Source organism: Colossoma macropomum, unplaced genomic scaffold, assembly GCF_904425465.1.
Source record: "Colossoma macropomum unplaced genomic scaffold, Colossoma_macropomum, whole genome shotgun sequence".
NCBI classification, from domain to species: domain Eukaryota; kingdom Metazoa; phylum Chordata; class Actinopteri; order Characiformes; family Serrasalmidae; genus Colossoma; species Colossoma macropomum.
Window position 1 is genome coordinate 384,149 of NW_023495870.1, and position 23,986 is coordinate 408,134.

The 23,986-nt window shown below is 39.0% G+C and overlaps 1 protein-coding gene across 2 annotated transcripts; it reads right to left on the reverse strand.

The window, feature by feature from the left end:
- Positions 1-3,753: 3,753 nt before the first annotated feature.
- Positions 3,754-23,908, reverse strand: si:ch211-132f19.7 (adenylate cyclase type 8). Of its 2 annotated transcripts, XM_036563695.1 has the most exons (19): positions 22,462-23,908; positions 21,232-22,134; positions 20,146-20,295; positions 18,343-18,473; positions 18,109-18,220; positions 17,314-17,441; positions 15,622-15,780; positions 14,292-14,523; positions 13,695-13,883; positions 12,754-12,854; positions 12,257-12,458; positions 11,922-12,020; positions 7,871-8,043; positions 7,521-7,602; positions 7,008-7,166; positions 6,607-6,753; positions 6,397-6,489; positions 6,095-6,209; positions 4,281-4,687 (listed from the first exon to the last, which is right to left on the reverse strand). In XM_036563695.1, the coding sequence occupies exons 2-19, from the start codon at positions 22,117-22,119 to the stop codon at positions 4,281-4,283; spliced, it is 3,567 nt and encodes a 1,188-aa protein (XP_036419588.1). In that variant the 5' UTR covers positions 22,120-22,134; positions 22,462-23,908. The 2 variants fall into 2 exon arrangements, with proteins under 2 accessions (XP_036419589.1, XP_036419588.1); XM_036563696.1 differs by lacking the exon at positions 22,462-23,908 and having other exon boundaries at positions 3,754-4,687; positions 21,232-22,119.
- Positions 23,909-23,986: the final 78 nt, after the last annotated feature.

Here is a 23,986-nt window from a genome sequence, read left to right on the forward strand (position 1 = left end):
CAGGTAAGGTATGCTCAGTACTGTTAGGACAATTATTGGCAAGTACATTTTAGTTACAGGTTAATTCAAAGTCCTTTTTCTAAATTAAAGTGGTGTGGGTTTCTAACCATAATTTAGAGCAAATAACACAATTAATCAGATGTGCATGGACACAGTGTTTATGGAGCTATTGACGTTTTATTGTCTGGCGGTGTCTATTGTTAGCATGAACAATTAAAATATGTATTTAAATGCACTGAAACGCTTTGGAGGAAAACAGAGGCGTGTGCATGGATGTAGGTGTGTTCTAGAAGTGCATGATTTTCCTTCCGACTGAAACACTTGTCTTAGTTCTATGGTATTAACACAAAATAGCGGTACGTTAAATGTCACCCAAACTGCAAAAGAACAGGTGTGCATCACTCTCTGTGGTCGTACAGTCATGAATATGTAAGTCTTTACTGACTATCGTAGTCTGATCACGTTATCAGCGCCGAAAAGGCGAATATCGAAAATAAAACTAACTTTACCGTGGTTGCAGGAGGCGAGTAGGCACGTTTGCTGCTAATGGATGTATTTCACATTTTGGCTGGACTGCCCCTTCAAGAGAATCAGAACGAAACAAAACAGTCCAATCAGGTGTTTAAAGCAGTCTTTTAGCTTAGAGGAGCAGTACTCAGGAAACATTGATTCATTAATTTTATTAATGTACATTTAAATATTATCTAGTACTGTGATATAATTGGAAAATATCATGATATTGAATTTTAATTTAATTACCGTCCAGCACTATGCCCCACTATAGATTAATTAATAGTCTATTATTATTATCCAGGTGCAGAATTGGAAAACCCAGGTACTTTAAGTTTTTGTTTCTTGAGTTTGCATGTACACCGTTCAGGCATAACATTATGACCACCTCCTTGTTTCTACGCTCATTGTCCATTTTATCAGCTCCACTTACTATATAGGTTCACTATGTAGTTCTACAATTACAGACTGTAGTCCATCTGTTTCTCTGCGTATTTTGTTAGCCCCCTTTTACCATGTTCTTCAGTGGTCAGGACCCCCATGGACCCTCACAGAGCAGGTACTATTTGGGTGGTGGGTCATTTTCAGCACTGCAGTAACACTGAGGTGGTGGTGGTGTGTTAGTGTGTGTTGTGCTGGTCTGAGTGGATCAGACACAGCAGTGCTGTGGTCATAATGGTCATAATGTTATGCCTGATCGGTGTATTTGTCTGTATGATTTTTGACGATTTCATTTATTGCACAATACTTTGCAATCCTGTGTTAAATCATACAAGTATTAGGCAAGACCTCCTTCAGCTTCAGCTGTGATACATAATCTCATGAAAATCATTTACTAGAATTCACAGGAACTAATACATGTACATAATTTTTCTCTAATTTGCCTTAATATTTTACTGTAATGTTTAGGCCTCCAGTAAGATGGGAACTGATATGACTAAATGTTTTGTTTACAGCTACATCAGGTACAAATAATGAAACCAACTTGTAAGGCAATGACTCATCACCAAGCGACACAGTTGACACAGCTGAAGAAGTCTTTGCTGCTTATATGCACTGGTTGTTGTCTTGCTTTTAAAAAAAAAGCTTTAGGTGTGAACCAGAAAGCAGGCTACAAATTCTCTTCTTTTAGAACAAATAAGAGCAGATAAGAGCAAATAAGCCAACAGGGCCATATTGTGTGCTCTTACAGGAATTTGCTGGCTTTCAATCAAGTGTATTAAGGGTTTCGAATAAAGCAATAATTGTCAGAGATTTTAATATCCACTTTGATAAACCACAGGATCCACTAAGTAAGGCATTTATATCTATCTTAGACTCTGCTGGTTTCACTCAAAATATAAAGGGGCTTGCAGCCACACTCGACTTAATTTTGACCTTTGGTGTAAACAGAGATCATTTAGCCATTCAATATATGTTTCTATCACCACACTGTCATGTTTAAAGCAAAATATCACCATCCACAGCTAGTAGCTTTATCATAAACCTCCCAGATCAATCAGCTTCTATCAGCTGTCTGTCGGAACCTACGAAATCAGATGACTGAATGCTTAGAGGACTTTTCGTTCTGCTCTAGACAGTGTAGCTCCATTAAAAAGTAAAAGAATTAGGCAGAAAAAGCTTGCCCCACAATACAATGATCATACTCAAGCTTTAAAACAGATGGTCAGACAATTAGAGTGAAAAGGGAGCTTCTAAATCTTCTACTTGCATATTAGATCCAATTCCTACAAGTTTACTCAAAGAAATTTTGTCAGAAATAACCAAGCCTATTCTGTCAGTAATAAACTCATCTCTTAGCCTTGGCTATATCCTAAAAACTCTTAAAATAGCAGTAATTAGACCTCTGATTAAGAAACCTAATCTTGATCTCTGTGAGCTATCAAATTGTAGACCTATCTCAAATCATCTTCCCTTTATGTCAAAGATTTTGGAAAAAGCTGTAGTACAACAGCTAAGTTCCTGTTTGCATAGCAATCACATACACAAAAAAATTCAGTCTTATCCCTCTGGGTCGCGGTAGTACAGAGACAGCACTAGTGAAAATTGTAAACAATCTCTTTTTATTCTCTGACCAAGGAAATGTATCTTGTCTGGTTCTGCTTGATCTTAGTGTGCCATTTGATACAATAGACCCCTCTATCTTACTAGATTGGTTAGATAGGTTAGAAAACCTTGTAGGAGTAACAGGAATAGTTCTTTCCTGATTTAGGTCTTACCTGACTGATCACTATCAGTTTGTAAATGCAAATGATAAATCATCTGTTTGTACAAAAGTAAAGTCTGGTGTTCCACAAGGCTGTTTTAGGACCTCTATTATTCACATTATATATGCTACCACTGGATATCAGTAAACATGGCATCAATTTTCACTGCCATGCTGATGACACACGATTGTACAGATCAACCAAACCAGAAGTTAAACTTCAACTTAAGATTAAGGACTGTGTAAAAGACATAAAAGACTGGATGTCAAGTAACTCCCTCCTACTCAATTCAGACAAAAACAGGTTCTTTTTCTTGGTCCAAAAGCTGCTAGACACAAACTGTCTATTTTAACGCTTAAACTTAATAACTTCTCAGTTGCATATTGTAATTCAGTGGTTGCATACAATGTATAAACACAAAGGTGTTAATCTCAATTATTGATCATGAATCACTGATTAATCTTAATTAACTGGCAGCTAAAATTTAATGATCATGATAGGCCCACATCTAGCCACACATACACTTCCTTGCTCTTGCATCTGCACCAGGGTGACTATCGAGCCAAAAACATTCTGCTCTATGACAAAACTGTTAGCGTAAACAGAACCATTCTTCCAAATGGTCCATCTTTGATATGCCCTTGTTATGTGGAAAGCATAAAGCTTTTTTTCCATTCACAGAGACAGAAGATGGTAAGATAAAGGGTAACAGACACACTGACTACATTTACATACAGAGATTTTTGTCAATCTGAATGAATTCATTTTGATTGCAGATTCTGAAACTGTTTTTAGCTACCCTAAACTCAGACAACACAATATACAAGTGGCTTACACATAATTCTTAAAGGGCGCATATCATATAAAACTCAGTCTTCTTGCTTTTTTAGTAATAGAGATGTAATCTGCAGACATTGTTAAAGTTTCAAAACATATAATTCATTCCCCATTCCATACAGTCCATATATGGAACAAAGCTAGCTATCATTTTTTTACCTAAAGATGTTTAAACCATCTCTGCTCTGTACAAAAGGCATTCAACTCATGTAACATTTATTTAAAATTTTGAAATACATGGCACAAATGACCTATTGCCAACAATGGGATGTAATAACATCTCTTATATCACACAGCCCAATATTTGCTATTGGTGTATACACTTTCACCACGCTTTCTGTACAAAATAATGGCACAGAGAGGAGCTGCCGAAACAACTCAGCCCTATTGGCCTGACTTGCACAAATTTTAACTAGAATTATAGATTTGTATTCTAGATTTGTGCATCAAAATTTCATTAGGAATAGTTGTAGTTGAGGGAGGGGGTTGGTGTTAAATACTCCAATTTCAGAAGGTTCTGAAAAACACTGTAACCAACAAACATAAGTTCCCTTTAAGTCCTAAGGAGGCTGTGATACTGTACCAGCAACACACTTCAATTCATAAACTTGCGAGATATATAGAGTTCATTTCAAAATCTTGTGAAGCAATAACTCTTAGCAGTGTGTCACACTGCTGGAACTGTCCTATTGGACAAACTTGTGACATCTGGGTTTCCATTTGACTTCATGTCATCTCCATTAGATGAAAGACTCCGTTAGCCTCACGCAGTGTCTCCCTCTTGCGTGCCTGCACCAAACCAAAGACCACTGCAGCCAAAGTGTTTCTTCCCAGAGAGAGCCTCCTAGTGGTCGTCCTCTCAGCATGACTGGACCTCTGCTCCCTGCTGCTCACAAAGTACGTGCGGACACCTCCTTGCCGCTCACTCACCCCTTTGACATAGATGTCACCCCGGAGCTCCAGAACGAAGCCGCGGTCAGCCAGGATGTGGCTGGTGCTCTCTGAGACCTGGATGCTCCCGCTCACCCCAGTGCTGTCCATCCGACTAGCCAGATTGACTGTCATTCCCCAGATATCATACTGCGGCTTGGTGGCACCGATGACTCCTGCCACTACTGGTCCATGGGCAATGCCTGCATGAAGCATTTGAGTTTCATGAGACTGAAGAAATTTTTATCATCATGTCATTGATCTTGTGCTCTTATTATCCTTCTTGCCAAGTCCCACTGGCAAAGAAGTTGATTTTAATGTATAAGTTAACCCAGCATAAATAGTCCAGATGGTCACACTTCATTTACATTGCTTTTTTGCAAACGCCTTAATTGTTAAAATAATAATAATAATTGTTAACTTAAGGTGTCAGTTTAAAGAAAAGAGTGTTAGATTTAGGGTTAGAGAATAATTAGATTTAATAGGTATTAATAATTATGTTAAACATAAGTTGAAGACAACGTGGGCATCTGTAGAGCACCTACAGCAGATCATCAAAATAAAGTGCTACCATCCAAATTAAATTTCAACAATTTTTTTTAATAGCAGACTACAGACCGTAATTGTAGGTATAAATGTACAGTACTGTTCAAAAGTTTTAGCTGCCTGAGAAAATAACTTTTAAGAGCTTTTAGTTGGGCAGTAACCATTTAATTGCCCAGAAAAAATATTAATATTAAATACAAATAACATCAATATTTTAAGTAGAGATTTTACCTATGTTGAGATGCTTGTTTAACTATCAGCAAATCTCTCTTTACACTGACACAGTGCTAATTATAGTTATCATCCAATACTTAATACATTATATCAGGTGTGCTAGTGATGAAAATTAAGAAATCCATGCAATGGCTGGGCGCTGTGAGGAGATATCTGAAACTCTTTATTTTTCTTTACCCAGCTTACAAGATATCAATTACTTTTTTGAAAACTAGGAATTCTTTTTACTTTTTTACTGTATTAATGTATGGCTGTATTTATTTTTAATGTAATTTGGTATATTTACTAGTGAAAAGATACATTGCTGAGAAAAATTATTTAAGCAGTTTGCTTATGTACCCTGTACTGTATTCTGAAAAGATGATGTTTACTGGTACATATTTTGTTTTCATGCAATTGTGCATTGTTACATCAGTGGGAACAAAACATACCATAAAGCTTTTTGAATTTCTAATTGATATTAAATTGATATTTGAATGAAGTCAATTTCAGTATTTTTCACTCTTTATGTAAAATAATAGATCTGAAAGAAAATGATTTATGAAATGTGGGCTGTAGCTACAGTATCAGAAATCTCCAGGAGCTCACAGCTTCACAGCATATTAGTGTAACATCTTAACTGTCCAATCCAATTTCTTTAAGGTCAAACTGATATCCATTTTAAGCCAATTAGCATGTTGTGCACTTGTCTGAACTTGGACAGCTGAGTGTATTTGTAGTCACCAGGGGAATAAACTAATTCAAATGATTCACTGTAACCACCAATCTGTTGTGACACCATTTAAAAGCATGTATGTTATCGTATTAAGATCAGTTCTCTACATTCTTACCAACTCGTAGTCTGAAGTTGCTGTATGTGCGCTTGTTTATTTCTTTTAGTGTTTCTTGCATGGCCAAAGCAAAAAGTACTAACTCACAGAGATGAGCCCATTCATCCTCTCGCTCCTTAAACACAAACACAACCTTTTAAATATGCAGTAATAATGACAACCCATCTTAAGTACATATTAAATGAAAAAAGGTATTATCTGTGTATACTAGGCACATGTGCACAATATTGAGAGCCCAAACATGCAAACTATGAGAAAATGAGGTGCTGTTGCAAATTTTCTGAGAAAATGGAGCTGCTTACCTGTTTATCAGGAGAAAGTCCAGAGGCAGCCATGTAACAACTGCCTACAGTTTTGATTTTCTCAATGTCGTGGAAGTAAGGCTCACCCAAAAGCTAAGAAAGAAAAGGTTATTTAGAATCTGTTTACAGAACGCTGCTTACAAATTTCATCTGCACATGTGACCCTCAAAATGGGAACTTCTGGGAAAATGTTTTGGACCAACTGCTTACCTCATCGAAATCGGCAATGATCTCATTAAGCAAGCGCAGACACTCCACATCTTGATTAATCAACTCCTTCTGCTCATAGTAGTCAGTGAAACCCGGGATAGAGGCAAACATCACCCCCACTTTCTCATAAGACTGAGAATATAGGTCCTGGCAACCAGAGCAATACGGAGAGAAACAAACTTGAATTTATGCTGGGCCACAAATATCAAAAATTTAAGACACAATCATGAATATCCAAGGGCAGAGAATGTTATATGTTCAGTAAGCATGTTCTTGGTGTGGTTCTAAGCCATCTGTGGCCGTAATACCAAAAAATTGGGTTGTCCATGTGTCTTAAGATGGCTAATGCAACATTTGTTAGGTGATCTATTGATTTGTGAGACAGATTTGCAGCCAGGTACCTCATCATTCCTATCTCTTTCAAGGAAGTGCCTGGCAACATGAGCAGGGAGAATGTTGTAAAGCAGACACTCATTATGTTCTCTCAGCTCCTTCATGTCCTCCACTTCCTGTCTAGCTTGTAGGCGCCACAGGAAATCCAGTCGGGCAGTCGTCTCTAACTGAGGGAAAACCATTAAAATGGGCCTATTAGTGCTTGACACAAATTTGAATAAAATATCATGGCATGGTAATTACAAGTTTACTGTAACAGCTCCCGGAAGAAGTCTACAATGTTGTTATAAACATATAAACATTATGTAACCTTACTTTAAGTCTTTACTGTAATGTTAAAATGTGTTTTCCAGGCCATCTACCAGGAAGTAATAAAGCCTTATGCAATGCATATATCACTGTGTATAGCATATAACAACATGGACATAGGATTCAGAGCAAGTGATGTTGGTGTATATAGCTTTATAGGCTTAAGGAATGTGAAGAAATATTAATCTAATTGAAAAGTGATAATACCGCACCTTTCTGCTGTTGTAAAGTACTACAACAACGAACATGGCCATCAACAACACAGAGATGCCTTTTCTTCTCAAGTACTGAGACCTAGGTAAGTTTGTTCCAGAAGAACGGAATTAGGTCAAAAGAAGAATAAAATCAACACAGTTTCAACTTACATAGAGATAACCTGAAAGAAAGCAATTGTATGTGTATAACAGCACCCTGTTTTAGAGCTGCTCATTCTGTTATGTAATTTGTGAAAATGAATAGACAAATTTAAAATTACCTGTCATTGATAAAATAAAAAAAGTATACATTTTTGATGATGCAATAAAAACCATTCCATTGGAAAACGAAGCGTAAAAAGCTTTACCTTTGAATTTGTCCATTTTGGTGTTCACGAATAAAGAGCACATGGAAGGCCACTTCGATAAGGTATGTGTAAACAGCAATGACCAGCATCAGCATTGCAAGCTTCAAAAGGCAACTCAGCCTCAGGAACACGGCACATGTCACCATAGCCACCACCCCACTCAGAATAAAGAACTGCAAAAATATATCACAGTTAGTTGTTGCACATTTGCCAGACTGCATATGAAGTATGCTTCACTACACATAAACTATAATTATGTAACATTTCTTTGCCATACTTAAAACAGTACATATTTCTGCCTGGTCTTCAGTTCTACATACAGTTGAGTGTTTGTATCCACTTACTTAAGGAGTAAGACAAAGAAAGTTATTTTAATGAACTCAATGAAATGGTTTCTTCTTTGCATGGTAGAGTTTTTCTTGTATTTGTGGATGCAGCAACAAACTATTTCACAGACAATGGTTTTTAGAAGTGTTCCTGAGCCCATGCAGGAATTTCCACTACAGAATTGTGTCTGTTCACAGCCAGCCGCTACTGGTTTTGGTCACTAGCATACAGAGATTTCTCCAGATTCTTTGAACTTTGCCTTATGCTTTGCCTGACTTTGCCTTATGCTTTGCATCACTGTCTTGTTGCAGGATCCATCCACGCTTCATTCTGAGCTTTGGGACTGATGGTAGGAGGTTTTGCTCTAAAATCTGTTGATAATGGCCTGCATTTCATTCTTCCTTCCACCTTCTGCAGAACTTCAGTCCCTGATGCAGCCATACATCCCTAAAACAATAGTGATCCTTTACCATGTTTTACTGTGGCAATGGTGTTCTGCTCCTCTAGGCATAGTTCTTTTTTCTCGCCACAGATACCTATGTGACTGGACACCTAATTTTACATATTCAAGTTTAATACCTTGAATAGTTATTAAAGGAGATTTTGAACTATTTACAGGTAATCTAAGGCGGACGCAAACTTGCACTCAACTGTTTTTGAACTTACACTAAATTGACAGTTTATTATTACCATTGGCCATTTTATCAGGTACACCTACTATCAGGGATGGATATAAAAATGTGCACTGGCCAATGAACCTTGTGACCAAAACATCTCTCTCATATCTATATATATCTATATATATCTATATATATATATATATATATATATATATATATATATATATATATATATATATATACACACACACACACACACACACAATTAACAAACATGCATTAGCAACAAAAAAAACAGTCATATAACATTAACAAGAATATCACCATCACATCATGGTGGTTACTGCTGGGGAACTATTGTAAAATCTGCATTGATGTAGTTAATTTTGTGTCTGACCAAACAAGCCCTGCATTTTGCGCTGGGGCAGGAGGAGGAGAGAAAATTAGTAACTATGTTATTAATGTGAATGTACTTGTGAATGTATTAAAGTTTACTTGGGCAGGTGGTTTGTTATAAGGGAAAAAGGTTCTCATTTTGAGCGGCCAAAATGTGTAATGTAGCCGGGGCCTCTGGATTGACCCCAGCTATTCAGATCTCTTTTTTCTGTTATCATCCAGCATTATTTTTTTGGATGATGATACATGCAGTTTGCTCTGTGTTCTAGAAGTACTGATGATATCCACAATATATGCAGAAAAGCATATAGTGACTTAATTTATCATGAGAACTATAACATTTCATCATATTGCCATCCCGTTTCTGACCACAGGACCACTGTTGGCTGAATATTTTTGGTTGGTGGACTATTCTCAACGCAGCAGTGACAGTTAGGCATTTAAAAACCCCAGCAGCGCTGCTGTGTCTGATACACTCACACAGATGCAATACATGCTAACTCAGGACAACCAATCAGGGTTCCCACTCTTTTTAGGAAATAATTTTCCAGGACATTTTCCATGATTTTCCATGATACATCACAGCTGTTTACCATAGAAGGTCATATTAGAACTACTTTCAGCTTTAAAATAAAAGTCAACAATACAGTCCTTAATGGCACTTTACTGATAACAAAACACAAATAATCAAATCAAAATCAAATCAAATCACGTTTATTATCACATCACATTTACACAGGTGGAAAGTGAGTGAAAATCTTAGGTACGTAGCACCCTTATAGAATTTAAATACATATATATATATATATATATATATATATATATATATCTAAGAAGAAAAAAGAAATATAAATATATATGTATACACCAACTGTGAATATACACATATACACAATATACACTAGTATTGCACTATTCCAATGTAAAGTTGTACAGTGATAAGTTATGTAATAAAACTATGAAATGTACTGTTGTACACATTCTGTATGTCCAGTTAGTCTGAGGTAGATAAATAAATGGGATGCTTGTACACAGGAAATAAAATATTGATATAGAAATCTTCCAGATTATACAAGATATGGATAGAAGATGTACAAGACGTCAATCTATATGTGTAAGTACAGATTTGCTAGATTGAAGGTGCAGAAGACCAGAGTGAGTCTGATGAGATGTGGATAAAGTGTAGATTGTCCATGGAGACGATGACTCAGAGGTGCAGTGAGAGGCCTATAGACCGATACACCCGCACTACTGGCTGTTCAGCTGCCTGATGGCCTGGGGGAAAAAACTGTCTTGGAACCGGCTGGTTCTGGACTTTATGCTTCTGTACCTCCTCCAGCTCAGCAGCTGTGAGAACAGACAGTGGCTTGGGTGGGTGGAGTCATTTAGAATCCTCCTGGTCTTCCTCAGGCAGCAGCTGGTGTATAAATCCAAGAGGTTTGGGACCTGGACCCTGGTGATGTGCTGGGCTGTCTGCACCACCCTCTGCAGAGCTTTCTGCTCAATGGCAGTGCAGTTTCCATACCAGGTGGTGATGGAGCCTGTTAGAATGCTCTCCACAGTACATGTGTAGCCCCAGTGTTAAGGGTCACTGAGGAGGAGGTGATGTTGCCCATCCTTACCACCAGGCGTCGGCCTGTCAGGAAGTTCAGGATCCACCTGCACAGAGAACTGTTCACACCCAGATCCCGAAGCTTAATGTTGAGCCTTGAGTGCATGATGGTGTTGAATGATGCGCTGTAGTCCACAAACCGCATTCTCACATACGTGTTCTTTTTGTCCAGATTGGAGAGGGCAGTGTGTAGAGTCAGGGCTATTGCGTCATCAGTGGATCTGTTCCATCTGTAAGCAAACTGCAGTGGGTCCAGAGTGGCAGATAGTGAGGAGCGGATAAAGTCTCTGACTAGTTTCTCAAATTACTTGCTTATGATGGAGGTCATAGCAACCGGGCGCCAGTCATTTAGAGTATTAACCCTGGCTGACTTTGGAACTGGCACAATGGTGGCCAGTTTGAAGCACGCGGAAAGCGGCGGTAGCGGGGCACGGACTCCTTCCGCGAGCGCGGTGTGATTTGCCTTGAAACGGGCATAGAAAGCATTCAGCTCATCTGGAAGAACAGTGCTGATGTTACTCACGGAAAGAGTTTCCCTCTTAAAGTCCGTTATTGTTTTTAACCCCTCCCACAGGCTTCTCGTGTTGGTGGTGTTGAACTGGTTCTCCACTTTAGCATCGCGTTTTGCTGCTCTTATGGACTTATGGAGAGCATAGCTGCCTTTTTTATACTCAAACTAACATACAATAAAATTAACATCCAGAATTTAAATAGATAATTATAGTATTTAAACATAGCCCACCTCCCTCTCTAAAAAGATTTTACCCCTATTAGAGTTTAATCCTGCCTTTTCTTAAACATTTTCTGGGTGCTTCCATGACTGGAAAATTTCCACATTTTCAAGGTTTTACAAGACATGTAGAAACTCTGGTAAATGGTATCATTGCTGAGAATTGTCCACCACCCAAATAACACTCAGTCAACAGTGGTCCTACAGTAACAACCGTCCATTGATTAGTGGGATAAAGTGTGGTTGATAAACTGTGCAGCAACAGATGGTGACGCAACAGAAAGTGCACTTAATAAACTGGCAATTTAGAGTACATAGGCCACCTGCTTAAAGTGTATTTAGTGCAATGATGGTGCTGAAGTAAACCTCTGGATAGGTGCAGATGTTGACTGGCCCCTGAGCTCCTTGCTGTTCTGAGCTCTTATTGATCTTTGAAGCCTCTGCTTCAACTGTGCTGCACCACAACTGAAAGATCAAAACAGACAGAAAAAAACGCACAATAGTTAGTCATCAGTCATAAACTATCTGGCCAACATAAACCAAGTCCATTTTTTTTTAAAGAGCAATGGTTCAGGGGACTTTTGAAAAGCTTATAATACATGTCTGATATAATGGTTGATCATGTTGGTCTCATGTCTGATTATCTGAGGTTACATAAATAAACTTCAGCATCAACTTCACTACAAACACCATGCACTCACAATGTCTGAAGATGCCACCCCAAAGTTGATGGCGATTGCGGTGAGTGTGAGCAGATTGCGGATACTCTTGGTCTCATGGATCCAGCAGCACAGGTGCTGAAGACACGCTGGTGACCTCTTGAACTCCTCAGCCAAAGTGACCAGCAACAGCAGTGAGTAGGCCACAAAGAACATTAAGAACTGGATCACCATAGGGCTGATCCTGAGTGACAGAAATACAAAAGAAAAAAAATAAGAAAAAAAAAAAACTTATTATTGGTTATTTTATTGAATGTTTTCAGTTCTGGAGAGTTACTATTGTGCACAGATTGGACTTTTCCTTCCCCTAATGTAGCTGTTTCAATCATTAAGGGCTGGTTAGCTAAGTAGTATCAAGTGTGATAAAGCACAATACGGCACACATGATCTAGGACACATTAGAATCACTGGTAATTCATCTCAGACATTTTATGAACATAATGTTAAGAGTAAGTTATTAATATTGAGTGATTGCTCACTGTGGTGCAGGCATGAGACACTGGGCAGTCATGTTGAGGAGCAGTACGAGAAAGGAGCAGACCACATTGGACTTGAACATCTCATCTCTCATTTGTGAAAACTGAAAGACAACAACACGCACTTAAGGCAAGCTTATGAACACACAATATAGAATAAAGAAGAATACACTGAAAGAGCTTAAAAAAAAGATATTTTACTCTAAAACTAGGCTTAACCTCTAGAATATGTGCCATGTTGCGCTTCGACAATTAGTGTTAGATTTTTTGATGTATGGCACATGAATATCTGAAGCTGCTCGCAATGCTCACAACAGATTAGGCTGACGTAATGTAACAAAAACAGGGTTTTTCTACACCAACTCACTGTCATGATAAATTAAATTTTTGTGCATTAGTTTCTACAGAATGTCTCATTTTTGTCTTAACATTAACAAATAAGCAAGACAGATTTGCTATGTGCCCATCGTGGTATAATAACTTTTTGGTCATGAGGTGTTTGATTAACACAATACAAGGAAGCAGTGAACAATAAAATAGAAAACGTGATTTCTAAATGTATATTTATAATGCTTCAGGAACTCTGTGTCGTGGTCAAGAATTAATCAATTTTCTCTGTTATTCATAGGGTTGCAAGACATAAAACTTAGCTAAAAAATATATATTTTGTAAACTGAAAAATGACCTGATCTGACTCTGACTTTTGTGACACAAGTCTAAACCAAATATTTAAGATGCAATTTAGAAAAAAATGGGTCAAAGTTCATAAATAAACCAAAGAACTATTTGGAGCAAGAAATAAATAGAAGAAAATGTCAATTTTTTTCACAAAAATGCATAACGTCAGGTCCCAGGTGAGTCAATGTGTAATAGCTCAAAACACTGAAAAATTTGGATTTGTCATCAAGACTATTAGCAGAAATCCAGGCTTCTTTTATCCGTACCTTTTCCTCTACATTACTGTCCTTAAAGACCAGCGTTAGGGGAGTGATGTGTTCTTTCTGCATGCGTTCACTGCTGCGGACTTCAATGGCTTGCTTGATCCTCTTGTTGATCTCTCGGGAACCGGAGCACTGAGCAGCGATCGGATTAGGTAGTTGCACCAAGGAGCCATTGGTGAAAGTGGCTAAGATCTGCCGCATAGGGACATGACAGGAACACATAAAAGATTACTCTGTATTAAGCCTATCTTGCCTAATTTCTCAACAGCAACGAGAAAACAAATTCATGTAAGGTTTTAGTAACTGACACATTAACAAAACATTTTAACTAGTTAACATTCATTGGTCTTCAACAAAGCAGTGTTTTTTCATTTTCACACCTGGAGGACCGCAGAACTCAACAGTTTAATGACCCATCAGATATCACCCACCATATCACCTAAATTGAACCAGATGTGTTAGAGAGTGGTCATTCAATACTTTTCACTGTTGTCAAATAATTGTTTTCTGAATAACCTGACACCAGTCGTGAGGAAAGAATGTCATTTCAAATGAGGAGAGAAAAACATATTGAAATCAATGTGGGGAGAGCAAACCTACACAGTTCATGCCAATGATGTTGTCGAAGGGTAGCTCAGCACTCCAGGATGTCTCCTCCCGACTGGGTCTCCGGGCCTTAGGGGGCTCCATGTCCTCCTGTGGTGTGTGGCAGATGAGGAATGTATCGATCTTATGTTTGCGCAGGAACTCGTTACGCTCATGGCCACGACCTTCCTCCGTCTCATACACTCCCTCCAAACAGTCCAGGGTGGCCCGGGAGATATGAATTCGCCTGGTGAAACATTTTTCATAACTTTAAAGCCATAGGAAAGCTAACTCTTTTCTACTTAGGTTAATTCTAGTCTTGTGAGCACACAATACACATGTTCAAAGTCAACCCTATGAACACTTCTCCAACATTTTCTACATGTACTTTGCCAGAATACTCTCTTCCAGTCTGAGTAACTTAGTGCAGTGTTTTCCAATGCACTCCTCAGGGCCCCCCAGTTGTTCCATATTTTCCCTTCATGCTTAGGTTGTGAGTTAGGTTGGAGCAAAAGTGTGGACCGTCTGTGGGCCCCCTGAGGACTGGGTTGGGAAACACTGACCTTGTGAGTGAAAGCTAACTAGTGAGCAAAAGCTAATCCTCTGAACGATGGTTATCTGGAGGCAGAACTCCTGCCCTATTCTCAAAATCAGCACTGATAGGTCTGTAACACTGGTGAAACCCTCAGGGTCTTCTAGGCCTTCATAAAAGGCACTGTATTGAAAGCCTAACGTGTCAGATAAACCACTAATATATTTAGGAACTGACAGAGGAATCATGTAATCAAGTTTTGATTTCCATTGGGCTGGACCAATATTGTAAGAAAAAAAATGTCAGTCCTTCTGGAAGTCCTAGATGCGTCACTGACTGTGAATACAAGCAAAGCAAGCATAGGTTTCAGTCAGTTGTTAGAAATGGAAAACAGCGGTAGCAGCTCTACACTCTCTTCACTGAAAGCGTCAAGGTAAAACCGCTATATATGTATGCACGTATATGTTAATATATTCTGTTACAAGCTTCAAATAAAGAATATAGAATGTTTCCACAAGCTTCAAATGTTTGTTTTTAATCTGTGATGACCTAAAAACGTTCAGGTGCTTTGCCGTTTGCTTAGCCCTTACATTTTGTGGCGGTAGGACGGTTATCCTCCACCTGCAACATAAAACTGCCAAGCCCTCTAAGACAGTTGAGAATTTTCCATGGTGCTGAACCTAACTGGCCAACAGGGTTTCCCTGTCCATACTGTGGACAGCTGTGACTGCATGGCAACAGGGTGGGGCCCCGAACTACACACAGTTGTCTTTTTCTTTTTTTGTCACTATCTGTTTAAACAAGTGTACTCACCCAGGGATTCCTCCTGCCTCCAGCATGTTGGCAACATCAACATCCCAGGACCACACATCAAATTGCCACTTCTGCAGACCCAAAACCCCACAGAGTACTGAGCCAGAGTGGATTCCAATGCGCATGTCCACATCTCGCTTTAACTCGTTGCGAACATATCTGAGAAAGTCAGGGAGAGTGTATAAAGATTAATCCTTTCAACATTAAAACTGTGTTGTCATTTTTGTTTTATAGTACTGTAGCTACAGTGCTGTGAAAAGTATTTGCTCACTCCTGATTTCCTCTATTTCGGCATTTGTTTTTACACTAAACGGTTTCTGATCCTCATACAAAATGGAATATAATAAGAGGAGCACACATGGAAACACTGAAATGATCATTTTTTTTTTCTTTAACTAGACCACTCCCAAAACCTAAATTTTGCTTATTTTGAGTCATTTAAAGGTGGACTTGCTCTAGTGCTTCAGATCTTGCTGCATAATCTAACTGTGCTTGAGCTTCACATCAACGACTGATTAACAGACATTCTCTTGGAGGATTTTTTGGTAGAGAGCAGAATTCATGGTTCTGTCCAGTTGCCCAGGCCCTAAAGCAGCAAAACATCCTCACACTATCACATTACTGTCAGTGTGTTTGACTATTGGTATGATGTTCTTATTATGGAATGCTGTGTTAGCTTTACACCAGATGTAAGGGGACCTCTGTCTTCCAAGAAGTTCCATCAGTCCACAGAACAGTATTCCATGTTCTTCTTGGTTAGTGGCTTTCACCTTGCATCTCCCTGTGGACAGTATTTTTGCTCAGTCTTTTTCTAAAGGTGGAATCATGAACACTAACCTTATCTGCATTTCCTTAGACATGTTTGCCTGGGTTCTTCTGAGACTTCCTGGATGATTTGTTGCTGTGGTCTTGGAGGAATTTTGGCAGAATGGCTACTTTTGGGCAGATTCACCACTTCATTTGGTTTGCTAGAGTACTAGAGCCTTCGAAATAGCTTTGTAAACCTTTCCAGTCTACTCAATTATCAACCTAATTTGGTTATTTGGTTGATTGAGCATCTAAGGGGGCAATTATTTTTTTCACATTAGGCCAGTTGGTGTTGCATAACCTCCAATAAAGGAAATGATGATTTAAAATCTGTGTTTTGTGTTTGCTCAGGTTGTCTTTATTTTATGTTATTTTTTTTCTAAATATCTGAAACAAGTAATGTAACAAATATCCAACAATTGAAAAAATAAGAAAGGGGCAAATACTTTTTTACAGCTCTGTATATCCCCATCAAGTATCGTAGCTATATCTCCAGATTCAGCACAACCTCAGCTAATGACATATGGGCATTCAGTAATGAGCTAATGATATATGGCACCCAAAATCACTAGAATAGAAGATATGAAATGTCACCAACAAAGATGGTGGAAACGAATCTATATACCAAAACAATAGAGCAAGCAATGCCTGAGAGTGCAAGACAAACTGTTTGTTCTATAAATTTACAGGGTGGTTTGATGAGGGAAGGAATGGTCCACACTGCAGCTTGCTATTTAGGCCAATCTCTAGCTTTGTTGCAAAAAATGCATCTTCCTCACTAAAAGAACTGAGAATCAGTGATGCTATAAAACCAATGTGAAATGTGCCAGTGGGACAGCTGGTCTGACAAGATTAAAAATCCTTTTCATAATTACACACACATACCGTATGGTGTTGATCATGGCCAGACCCATCTCCACACAGCAGCGAGCATGGGCTCTCTGGGGCTCTGGTACTCCAGAAACACAGTAATAACAGTCCCCCAAAATCTTTATCCTCATGCAGTGGTGCTCCTGAGATTTCAGCACAGACATTTTCAGTACATATGTCACACTGTATAAACATATGACACAACTAAAAATAAATGTCTAAATGACAATATAAAAGCAATGATTACTCGATTAAATTAAAAAAAACGTTGGTCTATTAAATTGCATCCTTTTAATGAATCACCATTGATTAGCTGGCCATTTAAATGCCAATGCATATTTTAAATTCTCTTACTTGTCTTTCTTAAGTAAGAGCAGCAAGTGATTGACAATCACTCTCTACAGTCTAATCTCTACATATTTCCTGAAGAGCTATGGCCCAATTAATTCTAATTTATTCTATTAGATGATCTAATTTATATCTGATATATACATTTATATTAAGAAATGTTGTTCAAAGTATATGATGGGGGTGCAGGGAAAGGAGAAAACAATACATTCGCTTTTTAGTTTTTGTACATGCTATGTGAAAGGACTTTATTCTTAAGGGGTGGTTTCCCCCATTTTCCCTTATGTAATGACTTTCTGGTACAAAAAATGTACATACTGAAATATAAGTACTTAATTCCTAAGTGTTTCAATAGAGCCTAGCTGTATGACCATAATTAAATTAGAACAAGAGTTCTTTTGTGGCTTGTGACAGATTGCACACTGTTTAAATCAGCTAGAGTACATCTCTGTCCTCCCTCACCTCTGCAAGGCGATCAAAGCGACCGAACAACTCATTCAGCGTACGTACGAGGTCCTGAGCAGACATTGTCATTGAGAGCGTGGTGAAGCCTTTTATATCAGCAAACAGGATACTGAATGAGGCGAGAAAGAAACAAAATATTAGATCATGTCATCTACCTGTTGCGGAAACATGAGACCTGACAGTAGTGGTGAATGGAACGTTTATACAGCAAGACAGGTGTAGTGTGACTACCTGACATTTTTGTACTGGTGGATGTAGATTTTGTGGAATTGCTGAGGTAGTAAGTCATCCCCCATTGCACTCATGTCAGCTATCATCTCCAAGGCAATGAAACGAGGTAGAATAGACATTACCAAGCGCTCCTGCCATGAAATTACAAAATACTCATACATTTTGTATGACTAGTGACATTCCACATATTAGCACAGTATGAAAAATTTGGCAAGTTGGGAACCAGCTTTAAAGTGGAATTCCAATGATTTTTTAAAATGGTTCATGGGATATAAGCAAATGTTCCCAAAGATGTAAACAAAGTCACTCAGAGTACTGTATAAATTATGTGTAAATTAGAAAATTCTCCTTACAATTTACAATTAATACAAGTAAATCAAGAACAGGTTCTAGTGTCCATGTACTGATGACTATATTATGTATCAAGACCTCTTAAGATGGGCCCATAACCTACATTCTTCTTGTATTTTATTTTTGTCCGCATAACATTTGTGAGCTTTTAAATAAATTAAACAGGCTGTTTTTGTTCCCCACACTTTTAAGACTGATATATACACTGATCAGGCGTAACACTATGACAACCTCCTTGTTTCTACTTCTATTTTATCAGCTCCACTTACTATATAGGTGCACTTTGTAGTTGTACAATTACAGACTGTAGTCCATCTGTTTCTCTGCATACTTTGTTAGCCTCCTTTTACCATGTTCTTCAGTGGTCAGGACCCCCATGGGCCCTCACAGAGCAGGTGCTATTTGGGTGGTGGATCATTCTCAGCACTGCAGTAACACTGACTAAAGTGGTGTGTTAGTGTGTGTTGTGCTGGTCTAAGTGGATTAGACACAGCAGTGCTGCTGGAGTTTTTAAACACCTCATTGTCACTGCTGGACTGAGAATAGTCCATTAACCAAAAATATCCAGTCAACAGCGTCCTGTGGGCAGCGTCCTGTGACCACTGATGAAGGACTAGAGAATGATTTGCTCATACTATACAGCAAGAGATAAGCTATCGTCTCTGGCTTTACATCTACAGGGTGGACTGACAATGCAGGTGCATCTAACAGAGTGGACAGTGAGTGGACACAGTGTTTAAAACTCCAGCAATACTACTGTGTCTGATACACTCGTACCAGCACAACACACACTAACACACCACCACCACGTCAGTGTTACTGCAGTGCTGAGAATGATCCACCACCCAAATAGCACCTGCTCTGTGAGGGTCCATGTCCTGACCACTGAAGAACAGGGTAAAAGGGGGCTAACAAAGTATGCAGAGAAACAGATGGACTACAGTCTGTAATTGTAGAACTACAAAGTGCACCTATATTGTAAGTGGAGCTGATAAAATAGACAATGAACGTAGAAACAAGGAGGTTGTCATAGTGTTACGCCTGATCGGTGTATAAATAAACTTCATTATGATACAATTTGCCCTGTATTGTGCTTCATTCAAAAAGCAGATTGGGCTAAAATATTTCTTGTAACTTCAGTGTTAATGTGCAGGGCTAACCAGCCGTAGCTTGAATAGGTGGATATATAGTAAGTAAATATGCTTGTTTTTACACATTACACAAAACTTTGAATTTAAAACATGCAGTTTTTGCAGCTTAGTTTCCATGTGTGAACTGTATAGACTGCAGAGTGAATGGAACATTTTGAAACTTTAACATTTACATACACCCATCCAACTCTTCTATTTAAAAAAGCGAGGAAAATTAGTTTTCACTTTGATAATAATGCCCTTTGAATGAATGTTAATATAATCAAATCATTAACACATATCTAAATCAATGTCTTCTGACCTGTCTCTGATTTTCTCGCTCCAATTTGACCCTCCCCTCAATGCAGCGCCGTGTCTCAAGGAAGGCTTGTCTCTGAGTGCGATCTGACAGGTAATGGATGAACAGTCCTGCAGTGTTCATCCCCAGATACAATAGACCTTTGGCTAGCAGCTGAAACAAATATATCATAGACAAGGATGATGCAAGTTTACATAGAAAGGTGAAAACAAAAGATCTTAAAAAAGTTTCTGTCAATCCGTGATGTCCCATGAGCAAGCTCTTCAAACACAGCTGAAACTAGGATAAAGGTGCAATATTTAAGAATCTTACTGCATCTCTGGTGTGTGTTAGCTCTAGTTTGTTTTTGAGCTATGGAGGTCAACGTTGGTTGAATTTCTGAAAACTCTCATCATATACTTTATTTTATATCAAATGTGAGTAAGCTATTCCTTTAAGTAAGATTCATGTTTACATAATATATGATAATATAGATTTTAGGCTGTACTTAATGATGGCAATTAGCATTAAGAAGTTTGAAGAGAAGGGCTTTGCTATAGGAATACCTGCATAAATATATGGGACTGTACAAAAGCTTTTTACTCATTGGATGTATTGGATCTATATCCTCTTAGCCATAGATCTAAAAGGTAAAGAGATTAAGATACAAGCTGTAAGAAAGGGTTTCCTGCTTCAGGGCACAGAGCCCAGTGCTTTAACGACTAGGGAAGCAGAGCTATCCGCAAGCAGATGTATATATAGGCTTAGTGATCCACATGCATAACCTAGCTCATCTACTGATTCCCTAACCTTTTAAAATAAAGGCTATTAAAATAAAGTCTATGATCTTAAACATAAGGGTTCCTAAATGTTCTTCAATTAGATGTACAGTTCTAGGAGGAAAAAAAAAATCCACATCTCATTTTCAAAAACGCTTAAAGAAACAAACATTCTTTAGGGAACCAGAAGTGGTTCTTCTACGGCCTCACTCCAAAGATCCCTTTCTGGGCACCTTTGTTTTATTAAAAGTGTAAAAACATACTAATATGTCAGGGTATACAAATCTCCTTGGTTGGCTAAGGGGACAGAACAAAAAAGAGGTCTCACTACCTTACTGACAATGGCAGATTCATTGTAGTTTCCAAGGGCCTCAACCAGCAGGTGCAGGGATACGGTGAGACAGCCGGTGCAGATGGACCACAGCAGAGGCAGAGGTAGCAATGTGTAAGTGGCAAAGAGTGTGAAGAGTACATACCAAGACTGGTCCTTCTCCAGTCCATAAACCAACCCACCCAGAGCCTGCACAGTCTGAGACAACCAGCTGGCCAAACCTGCATAGTGGAGGTACTCTGGAGACATGGCCCCCTTGCAAGTCAGGACCAGAAAACACAAAAGTGCACCGATGGCCATGAACAGCCCAGCCAACCAGCCTCGCAAGCAGTCTACCATTTCAGGAGCCATGGCCAGGTAGATGAAGAGTATGTGGAGCTTGGTGAGTATATCGATGACATTGGTGACCACCAGGGAGGTGCGGCGCTGAGCCAAGGAGTGCTGCTGGTACAGGCGCTCCAGGTCGGGGGATTTAAATGTGTGGTGGAGGGTTGGGAGGAAGACACCTCGCACTGTGGTGCCCCAACTGATGAAGTCACCATCACTCATGGAGTCTGTGGATTTCTGTGTGGCCGTTGATTCACGCTCTCGAACAGGGTGGACACGGGTAGCTGATGAACGGCGTTTGTAGTGCCCAATGTTGCCCCGTGTGGCCTTGTTGCGGATCTGGCGGTTAATGTCATCAATGTAGGAATCAGTGACTACTATTTTGTGCGTAGAAGCATTTTGGACATCTTCATGGATATCTCGCTGGTCTATAATGTGACGCACGGCATTCTGCCACATGAGCTGCTTCCGTTTCAGGTTGGGACAGGGGCTCTCAGCTGGACAGGTGGGTGGCTGCAATGTGACATCTTTGGTGCTGCAGATGTCTTCAGAGACAGCCATGCTAACACTTCGGACCTGTCACAATCGACACCACCTCATGAAACCTTCACAGAGAACAATGAAAGACTAATAGAGCAACATGAGACATTAAGTCTTTTTTAATAAGACATTTCTGAAATTGCAGTACTGTACATGTACATGGGGTGCTGTCACCAAATACATTGTACTCTTTACTAAATGCAAGACAAAATGAAACCACCACCTGCTGTATAACAATTTGCACAACAAGCTGTTCTGTAAAAAGCAAAAAATTAATACAGGTCATATAATGGATTAACATTTAATTTTACTGCAATGAATGAACACTATAGCTGGGAAAACAAGAAGTGTGAGTTTACTTGCCTTGGATGCAGTGTTGCAGTTCTGTTTGATACATGAATGATACGTGCATGTTCTTCTAATCCATGTACTCAAGTCCAGTGAGAGAAAAAAAGTACTCCAACAGCATTCCTCTCTTAAATCCACAATGCCTAGGAGTAGACTAGGTCCCTTTGCTCCCGTTGTCTCTCCACAGTCACCCAAAACATCACCATGGGAATGACTAGTGTATCTGTGTAACTGTTAAATCATCTCCGTAACATCACCTCAAAACACTTTTAGTTAGCCACATGGATGAAAAGTCAAGCCTCCTTCTTTAGCCCGAAGTGGGTGTTCTGTGTGACGGATTGGTATTAAGCAGTGGTGTCCTCAGGTAATGAAGTCAGCTCCTGACCAGATGGTCTAAAAAGGCCTCACCCTTTCTGATTGTAGACAGTTGCAATCTGCTACAGCTTATCCCATGAATCCTAACCAGACTTGATAAAAAAGAAATGGTATACAAGCAGAAAAAATGGCTTGCCTCTAAGTTAGCAGCAGGTCTGAGCAGAAAGTAAGATTCAGTACTCACTCGGATGCACACACTCGACACAAATGTAAGGGATTATCTACTCAGCAGTAGCGCACCTGCGCCATTGTACAGACACATGCTAACAAGCTGAAAAGCTTTGACCGAACAACTTATTTGTTGAAAGTAAATGCATGTTAAGCAATGTAAAGTGTGGATATTGTTGTGATTTATTAAACACCTGACAGGTAGATTTTGTTCTGCAGGTGGATTTAGGTGCACATATGCAGAGGGAGGGAAATATATATGCTGGCTTGATGTGATTGGTTGACTTCTGACCGTGGGCAATGACTGCGCAAGGCTGGGCAGCTGATCCAGGGAATGTGGGGTGTAAGCTGGATAAAGTGCTTCTCACTGATCTGGTCAATTACCAACAATGTGAGCCAGGTCAGAAAGTGACTGTGCCATCTGTTCAGCATCCAAGCACAGCCATGCTCATTCCTGAAGTACAAAACAAGACTGAAAGTGGGTTGCATTTGGTCACTGGCTTTACTTATTTACACAAAAAAATTAGTGTGCTCACAAAATTCAAATCAGAGTCCGACCAATATGAATTTTTTGTCACTTACACAGATGTCAATTTTAAGGAGACAGAAGTGAATATAACTGATAACCAATAATTTCAGCCAATATAATTTAATAGAGTCAACCATTTAAGAACTCCACTAGTTTTAGTCAAACAGAGTTTTGCATACTGATATTATTGTTAGTTTATAATGGTCAGTTGTCAAATGTGTACAGCTGTCACGTCTTCAGAACAAACATTACAAACAATTTAGCCTAGGGAGCAGAGCTTCACAGAATGTGTATTTTTTTTGTTATCTTCCTTTTTTTATCCTTTTTGTGCAATAACATGTTGTCTTCATGCTAAAAGTTATGTGCAGAAGTATTTTCCATGTTTTATTTTAACCATGATGGTGTTTTATGTTTAGCCTTTCTGGCTATAAGGTGGTGAGTGTAGGCTTAGCAGTCTCTATGAAGATT

What these genes read in the sequence shown, in the direction of transcription:
- si:ch211-132f19.7 (XM_036563696.1), bottom strand. Translation starts at nt 22,119, where the DNA reads ATGGCTGTCTCTGAAGACATCTGCAGCACCAAAGATGTCACATTGCAG. An exon ending in ACATCTGCACCTATCCAGAG is followed by an intron (nt 8,044 to 11,921) that starts GTTTACTTCAGC and finishes ATATTTTTGCAG; the next exon opens with TTCTTTATTCTGAGTGGGGT. An exon ending in TCATTGCCGATTTCGATGAG is followed by an intron (nt 6,490 to 6,606) that starts GTAAGCAGTTGG and finishes TTTCTTTCTTAG; the next exon opens with CTTTTGGGTGAGCCTTACTT.